Consider the following 17,741-nt stretch of genomic DNA (forward strand, 5'->3'; position numbering starts at 1 on the left):
GATCTAGAACTAGAACTACCATTTGACCCAGCCATGCCATTACTGGGTATATACCCAAAGGACTATAAATCATGCTGCTATAAAGACACATGTGCACGTATGTTTATTGCGGCACTATTCACAATAGCAAAGACTTGGAACCAACCCAAATGTCCAACAACGATAGACTGGATTAAGAAAATGTGGCACATATACACCACGGAATACTATGCAGCCATAAAAAATGATGAGTTCATGTCCTTTGTAGGGACATGGATGAAACTGGAAATCATCATTCTCAGTAAACTATCGCAAGGACAAAAAACCAAACACTGCATGTTCTCACTCATAGGTGGGAATTGAACAATGAGAACACATGGACACAGGAAGGGGAACATCACACTTCGGGGACTGTTGTGGGGAGGGACAGCATTAGGAGATATACCTAATGCTAAATGACGAGTTAATGGGTGCAGCACACCAACGTGGCACATGGATACATACGTAACAAACCTGCACATTGTGCACATGTACTCTAAAACTTAAAGTATAATAATAATAAAAAAAGTCATATTATATACAGCTAAACTTTTGTTTATCTAAGCAGGGGCAGTAGAATGATGTATTATGTATTTCATAGCATTCAAACAGTAATAAGCCTGTGGTTGAGAAATTAAATATGGACCAGTTCCTTCTCCCTCATGAAAGTCACACACATACTATATTTGGGCACTTACTCTTACTTGATAACTATGCATAGATTCATATATATATATATATATAAAATATATATTTCTTATATTATCAAGTGATTCCATTCCATTCAACAAAAATATGCAAAACATCTGTCATGTGCCAAGTACTGTGTAAGGTGCTAGGGATATAGGGTTTGTCAGACCGAATTGTTTTTGACTTGACTTTCAGCCCCAAAACAATAAAGGCAAATAAGCAATGTGAGAAGGACTTATTTCCAATCATTTAATTCAAATCATTTAACTTGGTAACATGGTTACATATGTGTTTCAGTATTGGCATTTGCATGCATTTCTTTTATCTGTCTTACCTGAAGGATCTTATCACCAGGCTGCAGTAGGTTTGATGCTGGCCCATCAGGCTGAACCCTAGTAACAAAGATACCCTATAAGTCAGAAGTAACAGAGGTTAGGATTCTATTACCAAGAAACAGGCCTACTTAAACAAATCTTCATTCACATAGAAAACAGTGAAAACAGATCCAGAAACAGTTTATGCATGTAGGCTTCAAAGATTATTACAGTATTTTAAGCAAGGCAGCACTCTCCAAGCCAAGTTTAAGAGAAGCAACATTTTTGCTTGCAAAAAGAAGCTTATCTTGTTTTGAAAGCGCAATTATGATTTATAAATTGATCTCATGGCATATTCTTAATGATTTTTTTTCTAAAATCATTTGAAATGTGATGCTGAATCATTTTTTGTATAAATTCTGAATTTGTCTTAAGTTATTCTACTTATGTCTCCATTAAAGGCAGTTGAAGGTATTTGAAAAAGTATCTTCTATTTGATAGGTTATAAGTTCATTGTATACTTTAAAAGCTTTACTAGAATTATATATACATTCTGGTTTATTTTAATGCATATTGTTTCATATGTTACTGAGAATTTTAATATAAAATGTATATGAACAAATTAAACATAAGCAAACTGGAACATGCATTTTAAATAAAGTTTATGACTATATGGTTATAAAATCCCTAAATTGATTAATGCAGTTTATAAGAAAGTCAAATTAATTTCATTGACCATGTATAGAAAAAAAACATATATTGAATGTCTACCACATGCTAGGCCTGGATGGCTCATGATATAGAGATAGATAGAATATAGTTTCTGACTTTAATGAGCTCACAATCTAGTGGAGGAGAAGTCAAGAAAACCAATAATTATAAACATTATGACAAGTGTTATGATAGAGGTATAATGGATTGTAAAAATATGTTGCACCCAGCTTATATTTGTGTGTTAGGTCTTCCAAGAGGAGAAGATACCTGATAGCTGAATAACGAAGAACACGCAAAAGTCATCCATACAGGTAAGGGGAAGAAGGATATTGCAGAGAGAGGGGACAGCACATAAGTGAGTGTGCCTGTTATATCTGGGAAATTTCAAGTGGTTCTGTTATGGCTGGAGTGCTGATGAAAGGGTGGTAGTGGATGGGGTTGGGAGCGCAGCAGAGGATCAGGCCAAAAAGTAGGTTAGGGCAAGATTAAAATGGCCTTTCATAAACCTTCTTACCAATTTCAGGTGCTACTGAAAGATTTTAAACATGACTGTGATAAGATTTTAATTGACATCCAAACAGTAAACTGATGAATGGATAAACAAAATGTGGTATATATCTATATAATGAAATATTATTTGGCAATAAAATGGAATAAAGTATGGAAACATGCTACAACATAGAAGAAAACATTATGAAAACATTATGCCCAGTGAAAGAAACAAGTCACAAAAGGCCAAATAGCATATAATTCCATTTATGTGAAATATCAAGAATAGGCAAATGCATAGAAACAGAGAGCAGATTAGCATTTGCCAGTAGCTGGGGAGTAACTGTTAACATGTACAGAGTTTCTTTTTGTACATAGTAAAAATGTTCTGAAATTAGATAATCATGGTGGTTGCACAACTCTGAACACATAAAAATCACTTAATCGTACACTTTAAACGGGTGAATTTTGTAGTGTATCAACTATATTTCAATATAACTGTTAATAGTTTTTTATTCCTAAGCATTATTAATTAAATAGAAGACAATTTTGATAATCTTGCCTGTTATTGAGAAAAGCATGTTATTTGCCGATCTGTAAACATAATGACTCACTTAAGCTCATAACTTTGTGTGTGTGTGTGTGTATACGTGTGTGTATGTGTAAATGGTTTAACAAACAGATCCAAACTAAAATACTTCTACTTGTGTTTTCACTTGGCTTTTCAGAAGTTTATGAAACCTATTAAGACTTTTGAATGATTTTTATCTTTCATATTTTAATCTGTTTTCCTTCTTATTTAGAGATGAAACTATGGATAGGCATCAAAATTTCTAGAAAACTGTATAACTTTTAACCAAGTAATTAGACTTCTAGGACTTAAGGATATAACTGGACAAATATGCAATATACATGTGCTAATATGTTCATCATAGTATTATTTGTAATAACAAAAATTACAAACTATACCTAACAGTCTAATAACAGGGCATTGATTAAAGAAATTATAGTAAATCCATACAGTAGAATGATACGTGGTTATTAAAAGTGAAGTCCTAAATGGCTGATGTAGAAGTACACAAATGTTTAATGAAACAAGCAGGTTATAAAACATTGTGTGTGGTAGGATGCTATTTTTGCTGAAATGTGTTTATATCTATATTTGTGTGGACAAATATCTGCAAGGATATCTTCTAAACATTAACAGTTTATATTTATAACATAAACATTAACTGTTTATATTATAAACAGTTAAATACAGTTTATAAACAGTATTTATTACCCAATACTGGGTAACGGGACATCAGATCTTTTTTTTTTTTCCTTTTTTCTTATTTGTGTTTTCCTATTTTTCTACAATGATGATGCACTACTTATAAGATTAAGAAAATAAAACAAACTTAAAAAATTTGGGTTAATGGTGGCACTCAGGAGTGATGCTTTAACAGCGTTGGCCAATTCAGTTGTAAAAATGGTCAATTCAAAAGAAAAAAGAAAACTAGTTGTTTGAAAAAAGACAGTTAAATAAGGCTCAATGATTAATCCACCAGGCCAGTGAATGGCACTAGTTGTGACAACAAATATAATCCCCATGGTTCTTTCCACACTGGGAAAATGGCTCTCATATTCCATCATTTGAAGAGACTATATATACAATCAGCTCCCCTGGTAGCCCCTCCTTTGCTACTGGGGTCTCTGTACAATAGGCAGAATGACTCTTTTGCCCAAAATAAGCCACTACATCTCTGATTGCTGGAAGTGAAGTTGTTTTGGCTATTATTTTATCTCAGCAGTCAAAATGTCTGCTACCCAGTTAATTTTGATTGCCTTTCTTTACCTCATTGTACAGGAACAGTTTTAATAATGTTTGTATGAATCCAGATCACAGAAGCTGAATTAAGGCCATCGTATCTGCAGTGCTGGGAGGGACTAGCAGCACTCCTCACCTGACTGCTGAAAGAATACAAATGTGGTGTCTGTGGCAGGTTTAATTTCACTCATCACAAAGCTCTGGAGGATTCAACCTCTGTTCTGAAGAGTTGCTTTGCTCACTCCTGTGGTGGCCTGAGTCTTCCAAAGCATGTATTGCTTTTTTCTGAAAGCTTTATTATTTCACTTTATTATGTCTTTTCAATCAATAAACTCATTGGTATAGTTCCCTATTCTCCATAGATAGCCTCTCGGCCAGCGCACTGCCACATTAATCCAAGCAGAAAGCAGTGACTGCTCCATTTGATCACGGTCTGTGGCATTCACTATTTGTGGAGGTGGAATGTTTCCCAAGACTGCCTGCAAAGGTCAGTGCCCTAATTTTAAATTGTATTTAGGCATATAAACATTGCTATATGAAAGAGACCAGATAAATCTAAACCCATTTCATGGTCTCTTTTATGATGAATATTGATGAGAAATGTGAAAATGTTGACCCTGCTTTGAAAAAGCTCATTGTAGCAACCTGTCACCCTTTTAACAACTCATTTTATCCTGAGATTTTAAAGAATACTTTGGCACTGGTGACAGAGTTTGGTGGGAAATAATCAGTCTGTTTGTATTCTAAAAATTAGAAGCAATAACTTCCTACTGTTTGGTGAAAAGCTATCTCCTAACTTCCAAACAACAAGAAGCCAACTTGTGTGTATCAAATATCCAAATAATGGCATCTTACAAATCTTTCAACTCTGCTAGCGAGATCTTAAATGTGTTCAGTTTCCTATAACATTTGGCAGAATGCTAAATGAAGGACAAATTATGATGCAATACATTTAAAACTAGCTACATAATGTACTAATGTAAGTCAAAATGAAAAATTATAATAGCTTATTATTGCATAGCTTTATCATAAAACTTCATCATAAAACTGCTGTTATATAATAACCCATAAAACCAGGAGCTAAAAGTAGCAGCAACTTTAATTTCAAGTTTAATTTCCATACCATGAAGCATTCTCTCTGCTTCTGTCAAGTCCCCAGGAAGGGAATCATTAACCCTCTTTTCCAATAAGGCAATATGTATTAGTTTTCTACTGTTGCTGTAACAAAGTTCCATAAACCTAGTGGCTTAAAACTTCACAAATTTATTATTTTACTGTTCTGTAGGTTAGAAGTCCAATGTAGGTCTCACTGGGCTAAAATAAAAGTTTTGGTATGGCTGCATTCTTTTCTGGAATCTGCAGGGGGAGAATCCATTTCTCTGCCTTGTGTAGCTTCTAGGAAATGTCCACATCCCTTGGCTCATGATGATTCCATTCTTCCATCTTCAAAGCAACCAGTGGTGAACCTCTCTGACCATGTTTCTGCTGTCACATCTCCCTCTGACTGCAGCTAGGAAAGATTCTCCATTTTTAAGGCCCATGTGATTACACTGGGCCCATCTGAATAATCCAGGGTAATCTTCTCATCTTAAGGTCCTTAACTTCATCCAATCTGCAAAGTCCTGTTTGCCATGTAATGTAACATATTCACAGTTCTGAATAATTAGGTTTTTTTTTTTTTTGAGACAGGGTTTCACTCTGTCGCCCAGGCTGGAGTGCAGTGGCATGATCATGGTTCAATGCAGCCTTTGCCTCCTGGGTTCCGGTGATCCTCCCACCTCAGCCTCCTGCGTAGCTGTGACTACAGGCATGTGCCACCACACCTGGCTAATTTTTATATTTTTGGTAGAGACAGGGTTTTGCCATATTGCCCAGGCTGGTCTTGAACTCCTAACCTCAAGTGATTTGCCCATGTCGGCCTCCCAAAGTCCTGGGATTACAGGCATGAGCCACTGTGTCCAGCCTAGGATGTTTTTGAGAAGCCATTTTTTCTGTCTACCACACTGTGCAAGTAGTGGTCAAGAGCATAGCTCTTGAGTTTACCTGTCTGTGTTCACAATTTACAATTGGTGACCTTGGGCAAGTTAACTTCTATGGACTTTTCGTCATCAGTACAATGGGTTAATAAATGGTACATACTTTATAGAATTGTTAGATGAAGTGACTGAATACATAGAAAATAGAACAATGGATGACACTCAGTACAGCATCAATAAATGTTACTTTAATTATCAAAAGTCTGAAACTCTGCCAGGCATGGTGGCTCACTCCCTTAGTCCCAGCACTTTGGAAGGCTGCAGTAGGCAGATTGCTTGAGCCCAGGAGTTTGAGACCACCCTGGGCAAAATGGTGAGACCCCATCGCTATTTTTACTTTTTAAAAAAAGTCTGAAATTCAATCTACAACTCAAGGTCTTTAATCCAGCAAAGCCCACATTGAGAGTTTCTGAGTCTCCAACTATACCAGATTCACTGGCAGAAAAAATTCTTTTCCTCTCTGTTTAGAGTATATTGAAAGGCCAATATTTGCCATCTTTCCTTTGAATTCCTAACAAATAAGGGGACATTGACACCTCTTATTTAGGGAAGGGGATGAGAAGGGGCTGGAAAGTTCCTCCTGCCTCATCTATGGTTTCCTGGTTGTGGCTAACAGTGATAATGGCTCCAGTTACTGTTCACTCCTAGTAGTGGACATGAATCCCATCTGGAGGGCTTTCTAAATGATTTTTTATTAACTTTCAGGGACTACTTCCTTCAGTAGCTCCAAGTCAGGAGTATCAGCCCTTTATAGTAATAGCTAATAGAATCCACTGTAGTTAGTGGCTTGTGGCATCTCTAAGTGGGTTTTTCTTCTGTCTCTCACCTCAGGTTCTTTTTTTTTTTTTTTTTCAGTTTTTTTTTTTTTTATTATACTTTAGGTTTTAGGGTACATGTGCACAATGTGCAGGTTTGTTACATATGTATCCACGTGCCATGTTGATTTCCTGCACCCATTAGCTCGTCATTTAGCATTAGGTATATCTCCTAATGCTGTCTCCGCCCCCCCCCACCCCCCACCCCACAACAGTACCCGGAATGTGATGTTCCCCTTCCTGTGTCCATGAGTTCTCATTGTTCAATTCCCACCTATGAGTGAGAACATGCGGTGTTTGGTTTTTTGTCCTTGCGATAGTTTACTGAGAATGATGTTTTCCAGTTTCATCCATGTCCCTACAAAGGACACAAACTCATCATTTTTTATGGCTGCATAGTATTCCATGGTGTATATGTGCCACATTTTCTTAATCCAGTGTATTGTTGTTTAGTGACTTGAAAGCACAATGGTTTTCCCTCAGGACCACCTCTAGAGGGTATCTCACAACAGAGCAACATGGTAGGTACCGCAAGCTCCTTTCAAAAGAATGAAATCTTTGCTCTTCTCAGTCACCAGCATTCGGACGTGTTTGAGACAGGCACAGATCCCGTGGATTCATGCATCACAGAGGGACTCCTCTAGGTTTGAACCAAAGCTCATCTAGAGAGGGCTAGCTGCATGAGCCACACAGGCATGATCTGTTGCCATTTCCTATTTCCACCTCATTTAAAAACTATTAATAGTCTTTATACAAGTCATAAATGATTATTCCAGAAGTACTCACAATGGGCTTATAAAAAGTTTTGCTTTCCACAAGTAATTTTGGAAAAGGATAAGTTTGGGAGGCTTCTTGCACTGTTAAGATCTGACCTTGCCTTACTGGTTACCTAGCTTCTACATCCCTGGACATAAAACTTAAAGGACTCAGAAAGTTAGTTTACAAGGCCAACATTTAACATTCTAAGTTTAGAGGAGAAAGGAACTTTATTTGGCTTTTAATGATGAAGGTGAACGATTGTGACAGTCTCAGCCATTGTAAATGTAGACACCAAAATAGAACTTGTCTTAAGGGACCTACGACTTCAACGTATGAAATATGCTTTTCTTTAATTTTCTGAAAAGTCTTGGCTCTAGCTGATGATGAGAAATTGGTTTCTAGAAAGACCATATCTCAAGTAAAAATTATATACAATTACAATTCAGAACATATTAGTTAAAAATAGCATATAGTATTTCATGCTTTCATATAACTATGGAAGTTCAAAGAGTGTTTCTAGAGGCAAAACTGACTCATGAAAACAGCAAACAGAGCCATAGATTCAATTTTTAGGGGGAAACTTTTTTTTCTAAAAAAGTAGCAAATATTAATTTTCTTCCATAATGTGGGCAATGTCAATATTGAAGCTATATTGTGGCTTGTAGAAGCAACATTAGATATACATAAGAGCCTATATTTACTTAGTCCCTATGATTATTAGAACACTTGACATATCAAGGATAAAGGTATTATCAATAGTGCTCCTCTCCATGAATCAAAAGTGTAATGACAAAGTATTTTAAGGTTAATTGCTATGCATCAAGTTTTAGGCTTTGAATAATTTGCTACCTTAGCAACTGATAAATTTATATGCATCAAGAGAAGTGATTTATCCTATGGCCATTAGAAGTTAAGAGAGAGGAGGAGTGAGGGAAGAAGACAGAAAGAGGGAGAGAGAAAGAAAAGGACACTGACAGCTGAATATGATGCTTCCATGAATGGCCGTACTTAGCTCACAAAACAGTTAAGTGTAAAATCTGTAAAAGATGAACAGAAGGAGAATTGCTTTAGAAACAGAAAATTTAAGGCAGAGATACAAGTAAAAATTCTGCAACCGACTAAAGTCTTCTAAAAATTTAACAAAAATTTTATGCATAGAAAGGAATTTCAGTTTCATTAATTTTTAAAAAAGGAAATATTACAACGGAAATCACTTGGTTGCATTTGTACAAAAATTTATTAATAATGCATGAGAGCAACAAAGAGACTAGTGCAACCCAAAGAAATGGACTCCGGGATCACAGATCTCTTAGTGGCAATATAATGAAATGTAATGTTCTAGCAAAATAAATACACATTGTTTGTCTTTGGACTTGCATCATTCTTTTAGGTCATTCTAAAAGTTTGTTTAGTAGCATATATATATAATTATAATATATAATATATATTATATCTGTTCTTTTTTAGATAATTTGAACGTAAGTGCTAAAACTGTGTTTTGTTTTGGTTACTTTATATGTTTTAACTTTTATTAATTGCTTAGTATTTCTATTGTTTAACAATTAAACGTGTCTGGGATGTCTGTCTATTGTGACTGGAAGTACATTGCACCCTGTTGATTTCTTAGTGAAATTCTTGAGTTTTCTTTTACTTGCTTGTCATATGTTCTTTTAAAAGTCCATAATCATATTTATTCATTTACAATCCTTTTGGATTTCTGGACTCTTGGGAAAAAATAAAAGAAATATTTACCATTTATTTTATTTTATAAATCCTTTAAAACCTGTATTTAATATGGGACCCCAACTTGTGGTGAATATTTGAATGGTTAAGCTTTGTACAGTTTACTGATCCAGTCAGCGTCCCTCCTGGCTTTTCCTCTCAGCTTCACAAATCACATAAAATAGTAAAAACGATTAAAAACAGGAGTGGGAACTGTAGGAGGCTGTGGATCCTTCTTTTTAGCTATTCTTAAAATAGTATTGATAATCAGGTTTCTGATTATCATTCCTGAAGGCTCCCTCAAAGCCCCTCTGGTTGTATAACTTTTTGACACTATCTGCACTATTTTATTTTATTTTATTTTATTTTTTGAGACGGAGTCTCGCTCTGTCGCCCAGGCTGGAGTGCAGTGGCGCGATCTCAGCTCACTGCAAGCTCCGCCTCCCGGGTTCACGCCATTCTCCTGCCTCAGCCTCTCTGAGTAGCTGGGACTACAGGCGCCCGCCACCACGCCTGGCTAATTTTCTGTATTTTTAGTAGAGACGGGGTTTCACCGTGGTCTCGATCTCCTGACCTGGTGATCCGCCCGCCTCGGCCTCCCAAAGTGCTGGGATTACAGGCGTGAGCCACCGCGCCCGGCCTATCTGCACTATTTTAAAATCACAAATTGAAAAGTGAAGAATTCAGTGAAACTTTCTTTAACCAATTCTGCTAAAATAAGGTTTTTGAAGTGAAAAATTGAAAAATCAGTCAAACTGATTCTCATAGGTTTAATATGGTTTTATTCAATGGCTAATGCATCATTATATGGTCAGAATATGCTAGAACATTTCTTAGAGGTGGCTCAGGATGTCAGAAAGGCTGGGGGCAAGTGCCAGAAGACACTACAGTTGTGAATTCTTGATATGTTGATGAATAAAGTGGCTCTTAGGCCAAGGCTGTGCATAGGTGGTGTAGAGTAGAATGAAAGGAGTGGGTGAATCATATTTAGTCTTGATAGTTCTATAATTACTTAAAATTTTACAGTGCTGATATTTTCACTCATTACCTATGTGTTTTTAAAAAGGCATAGGTTAAAGAAAAAGGACACTGTAGTTGTACACATCTGACACTGACAGTGTATTTAAAGGAGGATGATTATGCCACCCAGAGTAAAAGCATTGAGACTGACTGTGGCTGATGAATGAAGGGGCAGCAGTTCACATTCAGCAGAACCAGCAAAGATTTAGAAGTAAAAGTCATTCTCAATTTCTCTTTGTCTCTTTGGCCACTCTCATTTTATGGCCCAGAGATGAACACCTTCAGGGAACTGAAGCCACCTCAGCTAATGCCACCACCCCAGCTGAAGCTACTCCAGCTAGTGCAAGTCATACAAAACTCGAACATATCATGGGTCTTTTTTTTTTTTTTCAATGTAGGAATAAGCAAAGGTTCCCAAGTCTAGGTACTCCATTAAGTTAGTCATTCTGAGTCAAGGTAGAAACATTCGTTGACAGAGAGGACAAAGGGAATATGTGATTTTTTTTTTTTTCTCTTTCAACAGAGAACTCAGTATACCTCAATGAACAAAGAAAGACAAACAAATATGACTTTTCTTTAATCATTTTAATGTTTAATTCCACACTAGAGAGATTGCTTGTTTTCTATTAATGAATGTCCTCAGGGGTTAAATGATAGTCCCTTTTAATGGAAATGTGGTTTGTGCATGGCGATGGGTTTATTCAACACGATTTTTAAATATAGGAAGCCGTTTTCCTTTCTGCTGTACTTAGAATCAGATACTTAGACCATGTATAACTATACTATTTATATTGTAAAGCTAATGAATAATTAAATAAATGCATAGGCCAAGCACGGTGGCTCACGCCTATAATCCCAGCGCTTTGGGAGGCCGAGGTGGGTGAATCACCTGAAGTCTGGAGTTCGGGACCAGCCTGCCCAACATGGTGAAACCCCGTCTCTACTAAAATACAAAAATTAGCTGGGTGTGGTGGCAGGTGCCTGTAGTCCCAGCTACTCAGGAGGCTAAGGTGAGAGAATTGCTTGAACCCGGGAGGCAGAAGTTGCAGTGAGCCGAGATCACATCACTGCACTCCAGCCTGGGCGACAAGAGCCAGACTCCGTCTCAAAAAACAAAAAAACAAAAAACAAAACAAAAAAAACCATGCATATATGTGTACTTTGGTACCTTATTCAGTAATCTTAAACTACTATTACTTACTCTTTACCTCTGGATTTATTGGTTATTCTTTTTAGTAATTATGTAAGATCTTATTGATAAACTAATTTTAAGTGCTTTCAGATTTTGATTAAAAAATGTTTAGGTTCCAAAGTACACATCTATGCATTTATTTAATTGTTCATTAGCTTTACATTGATACTTTTTAATGACCTTACTTTTTCACATTTATGCCCCAGTGGAAGTTTCCCGAAGAATTAATGGTAATTTATTTGCTTTCATAAGCTGAAATTCATGTCTCCTTTCTATTATAATGTCTAGATAACGACATTTTTCAATTGGCTAAAGCATGCTACCATACCTTTTAAAAAAAAAGCTTGGTATAAGTCGTCACACCTGTAGGAATACTGTTTGTTGGAGACTGTGAAGACTACATTTCATTTCTACCAATGTTTCTGAATAGATCTCGGACTTTTTCTCCAACATTACCACAATGAACTGAAAGGTGAAAACTTATTTTTTATTAAAGAAAGAACTCATCTTACTGTGAATGTCCTCAAACAACCTAGTGGCATTCTGAACCTCAAATTGCAATATGACTAAGATGCAGCTGAAGTAATCAGTTATGTTTATAAAATAATTTATGCTTGAAATTTATTTTTAAAAATCATTTTATATATAAAATAAAATCTGTTTCAGCCTCTTCCTAAATTTAGTCTGAAGTACAAAAACAATTTGATCTCTATCCCTTGCTCCTGAATTTTATTTTCACATAATGCATAAATTTTTTCAAATTACTTTGCCTTACATAATCACTTGAAGTAGAATTAAGGATGTGACACATATATAAATTATATTACTTACAAAATGAATTTAGAAACATATACAATAAATTGTACTTGTCTAGTAGCTGCACAAAGTTTAGGAAATGTGCTAAAAGTAGTTTAATATTTATGTAGTAAATATACATCTTGTGCTATATGGAGTTTTAAATAAATATGTTTGCTATTCTCATTTTTTATATCCATGGAGAAAACCTGACAGGAAATAGGCATATGGTGTGTACCTTTTTTATAAGTTAAAAGCATATCTTTAGCAAGCTTTTGTTTATGGATCACCCAGTGTCATGAAGTTGAGCAAAACTGGGACATTATTCTTGTGCATTTTTGAACTTGCCATTGCCCCACGTGCCTCTGAGTATTGTTATCCTTGGATAAAAGTATTAAATAAAAGCTTCAATTCCGCATGTCTAAAGGTCCTTCTTTTCTTCATATTAATCATGTAAAAACTTTTATTTGATGTAATATCCATATCCACACAAAAACGATGGAATGAAAACAGGAGGGACTTAAGTCCTGTTGCAGGCTGTTTGGGCATCTGGAGGCAGTGATTTAAATGTAACGTAAATAATTTATCGTAATTTATTCTGAAATTCTAGGACATTTATTTAGAGTTTATTGGTGATAACAGTTTACATTTTCTATGCTCCTAATATTCTTTCGATGGCTTGGAATTTTACTTGTACCATAGGCAGATTAAGGCATTTTAAAAAAAACCATGAATTTGTATTTTTCTATCCTTTCTATGGCTACATTTAGATGGCCTGACTTAGTGGAAATATGAATGGGTTCTCTGGCATCTGTTGAGCTTAGACACTTATGACTATTCTCTACATAAATGGTGGACCGTGGAGGATAACTGATTCTCTGGCCCCAATGCCCCAGTATGTGTATTTGCTGCTGTCAGGTCCTTTGAGGATGTGCTGAATCCATAAAACAGCTTTCATTTTGATACTATGAGTAGATAATTGTTCATGGGACTGTTCAGTGCAACACCTTTACACCATATAGGGAAAGGGGCTATGAGTCTTCTTTAATCTCATTAAGATCCAGGAGCTTAGTTCTTCTTCCCTCAGACAGAGCAAGGAAGAATATGAATCCCTGAATGATGAGTTTTGTGAATGCATCATTAAAAATTCTCTTGTTTGCAGGGTGCTGGGTTGCCTTATAAAATATTACAACAGCATGGCATCAGTTATCTATTAATGCAGTTTCCTCTTTCTGACAACATCCTGTGGAAATTATACTGGTAAATTCCTTAAATTTTGCAATCAGAAATTATTATTTTATGAGTGCTTACATACAAGCAAAGAATATTGTGGCTCGCTCCACTGGCAGAATCACCACTGTAATGATACCTTAGTCCACAAGTTATATAATTGCTTAGCAATCTTCTCTGTACAGTATGCTCCTAATTATCTAGGTTCAATAGAGAATACATGCTGACTCCCAAAGACTTGTTGAAGCAAATACCTAGACTATGACTAATTAGAGGGCTCTGTAATACTCTCAATATTAGAATATCATATTAGTCTCAACTCTACAGGGTATAAATTTGTCATGTGGCTCTTCTGCTAAGTGACATTTGCAGATAGAGGCATGTATTATAATGCTTATTAAGAAAAGCATTTGGCGTCAGCTCAGTTTTGTTTCAAATCTTGTCTGCCACAGATCAGCTAAATGACCTTGGGCAAGTTAATTAACCCCTCTGGGCCTCAATGAAATGGGGAATAAAAATACTACTCAACTAACAGAAATTGTTATGAAGATCACATAAATTCATAAATTCATATATATAAAGAGCCTTATACAGTGCCCAGCATTTTGTATATACTCAATAAAAGGCTATTATTTTTATTGCTTTACTATCAGATTTGTTGGCTCAAAATCTTTCATCTCTGCAGTATCTTGACAATTTGACAGCAATGTTTCTTTATTGTAATAAAACAGATCATGGCTATTATACACTTCATTGAGAGGACAGAGGCAACTAATTTCCATCCAGTGTTCTACCGCTCTTTCCAAGTATGTAAAAGCAGTTTCTGCTTGACAGTGAACACTGAAATAATGAGTTCAATGGTGAATGAACTGGTGTTTTTCACTACTAAACATCGTTTTGACAATATCAACTGCAGGGCTAATTGTGCTCTATCCCTTTAACTGGAGGAGACAATATTTGATCAAGACTATCTTGGATCTTGAAGGGGAGTTAAGTTTGCTAGATGAGATGCTGTTCTAAATGCTCAAAGTCTGGTAAAAATATTCCCTCATATTTGGCTTAATCCTGATTCCTCCATAAAGCCTCCCAGTTAACTTTTGGGCTGCCCTAAGTGTTTTTCTGCAATAATCTCACACTACCCCAGAACATAGATCAGAACGTCTGCCAGACCGAACAATATAGCTCACTTTTGCCTCAGTTGTGGCTCTCAGCTTTTGAGATGACTGTTTCAGTCTTTCCCTGGCTGACTGTAATCGTTTTGGATGCTGTCTCACATTGGTCCTTGACATTTCTCTGAAACTAATTTCCATCAACAATAATGAAGAGAATGGAACAAGTGTATTAATTAACTTCAGTACAGAAAGTCCTCAGTACCTGTAAGACATTCAGATGTTCTTGGATACTTAGAATTTTGAGCAGCAAAACATTCAAACATCCATGAGCAGTAAGGAAAATAATATAGTGTATTTCTGAGAATATTCCTAATCAATGACTTATTTATTTGAAGAGAGTATGTATCATATTAAAGTTTAAACTTTTGCATGACTAGACTCCTTATAAGTCTACGTCAGACTCAGGCAGTATTTGTTGATCTTAAACATCTGTTTAACTTGGTTCCTCTTACTTCTAGCTGTAAATCAGCCATTTCATGAAAAACCAATCTGTTTTTCAACATTTTCATTTTCTTACTGTTTAATATTTTTAGGTAGTTTCAGGCACTGGGTTCTACCCTAAATTTTATGCAACACTTTCAGAATAGGGCACTAGAGCTAAAAAAACACAGCTGAATTTCCAGTAGATTAATCTCTTTCCTTGTGAGTGGACTAAATTCTTATGTAAATTGTCAGTCAGTATCTTTAGATCCTCTGAACAGTTAACCAAAGTGTCCCCATATGTTTGGCATGCCACCAAAACTGGTCAATAAATGAAAGGCAGTATTGAGATTCTTCTGTAGATTTGGAACTCCTAGTTGCTCCCACCAATTTTATAATAATAGAGATTTACTTTTCAGATTATGAATGATTTTAGAGTGTAATCAGCCAAAGAAAAGTGCTTCTGAGGGGAAATATTTCAACGGACACATTATATAATTCAAGTGCTTTATCTGTTATATTTAACCAAAAGAGCAAATTATAAGATCATAGACATAGTTCAGTCTCACTAGAGTCATCAAAATGTTACAAATGAGAAATTAAATGAATAGCTATAAAGTGTTCATATTCATCACAGTGGAAGAATTGCAGGCAATGATTTGAAAGCCTGAGATCTAGTCTCTTTCAGTTGAAAAGAGCAGAAATGCAACAGTATTCTGACATCTTGACTATTTTAACAAACTATTCATCCTTTTTTTTTTTTTTTTTTTTGAGACGGAGTCTCGCTCTGTGGCCCAGGCTGGAGTGCAGTGGCGCAATCTCAGCTCACTGCAAGCTCTGCCTCCCGGGTTCACGCCATTCTCCTGCCTCAGCCTCCCGAGTAGCTGGGACTACAGGCGCCTGCCACCACGCCTGGCTGATTTTTTGTATTTTTAGTAGAGACGGGGTTTCACCGTGGTCTTGATCTCCTGACCTCATGATCCGCCCGCCTCGGCCTCCCAAAGTGAGGCACAAGCATGAGCCACTGCGCCCGGCCTCAGCCTTAATTTAAAATTTTTTTTTACCCTGTCCCTTCCAAAAATATAGTGAAAAGATTTATATGCTGGTGAGAAAGAACAGAAAAATATGTCTTGAATTTCAACTCTCTTAAGTATCATAAGGTTATTGACTTTTCATTGAAAGAATTTATGAAAGAGATGTAAAATGAAAGACAAAAAGAGTCAAGATAAACAAGACATAATGACTTGAGGTTTTAAAAAATGCCATCATGTTTCTGATAATTTTGAACTTTTATGCTTCTTTAAGATGTATTAATAATTTATTAAAATGAAGTAAACAGTTGGTCTGACTAAGCCATGAATATTTTAATTGTAATAAATCAATGGTATCCTCAACATCATTTCAAAATGGAAATATGATAGTTACTTATGAACAGATGTTTCCAACTGGCATTCCCCTAATTCTAGGATTGCCTCATATACATTCCTTTTACATGAGCAGCTGCTCCAGCCTGTTGACCAAAGGAGCTCCCATCCTTGGCCACTGGAGATTTTCCTCTGGTCTCTTCATTCCTAATGTATATAATCATGTGAACAATTCTTCCTTTTTGACCAACCTCTTCTCCTGACCTTCCCCAAAACGGAAAGGAAGAAGGGTAGGAAGAGTAGAGGAAGACGAGGAAAATGTGGTGTTAAAGGCTCTGTTTCAGGCTACAGAAAGCTCCCGAGCAATGGCATCCCAGGTTTTCCAGAAGTAGGTCTCATAATCAGAAGTTTATCTGTAGGTTTTTATAATTGTGATGAGTTGAGAAGGTGTGGACCAGGTTGTGACTCAAAGGTAAGTACAGAGCCTGTGGAGGTTTTATTCATATTTAATTTTTGTCCTTCTTCATCATCCTACAGTTTTATGGGGTCACTTAATGCAATTTGATGAGGTCAAAAGTAGATAGCTTCAATTATCATGGAATAATTATTAATTGATTCAAAGCTGAGAGTATTAAACACTGATGGTAGCAGGGCAGGTTCTATAGCTCCAGGTAAACATTAAAAAAATAAAAAATCAGATGGTTCACACTGGCGTCAGGCAGGTCACATGTGAGCATGGGCAACATCTTGAATGTCCAGGAAATGGTTGAGGTTAGAGTTGGCGTGCCTTAATTCCATAGTTTGACAAGCAGGGGTAAGTATGAGAGGAGGACCTAATTCTTCTGCTAATGCTAACTGATTTTCTCATAGAAAATTTGTTTTCTGTGGTTTCTCAATTCTACAGTTCTATTAGCAAAATTCTTTTTTTTTTATTATTATACTTCAGGTTTTAGGGTACATTGAGCAAAATTCTTTACATGCTTGATGAATTGAAGAGATGGCAATCAGCTTGCCTTTGCATTGAATTACTATGTAATCATTCTGCTACTGTGAGAAAACAGTTTCCTAAATAAATGACTTACAAGTTAACCTTTGGAAACAACTTGTTAGAAACTGTCTATATACCTTTCTTTACAAATATAGACAACTGTGGAGCAAAAACAAAAACAAAACACAAAGCC

At 36.0% G+C, this 17,741-nt stretch overlaps 1 protein-coding gene across 1 annotated transcript in view; it reads right to left on the reverse strand.

The window, feature by feature from the left end:
• LOC116469905 (leucine-rich repeat-containing protein 7) overlaps positions 1-17,741 on the reverse strand; it is a 145,994-nt gene that overhangs the window by 17,745 nt on the left and 110,508 nt on the right. Inside the window, exon 18 of the mRNA XM_032155621.2 lies at positions 1,043-1,117. Within this exon, the coding sequence (XP_032011512.1) occupies positions 1,043-1,117 (75 nt within the window). The remainder of the gene's footprint in view (positions 1-1,042; positions 1,118-17,741) is intronic.

The sequence above is a fragment of the Hylobates moloch genome, unplaced genomic scaffold, assembly GCF_009828535.3.
Source record: "Hylobates moloch isolate HMO894 unplaced genomic scaffold, HMol_V3 SCAFFOLD_5, whole genome shotgun sequence".
NCBI lineage: Eukaryota > Metazoa > Chordata > Mammalia > Primates > Hylobatidae > Hylobates > Hylobates moloch.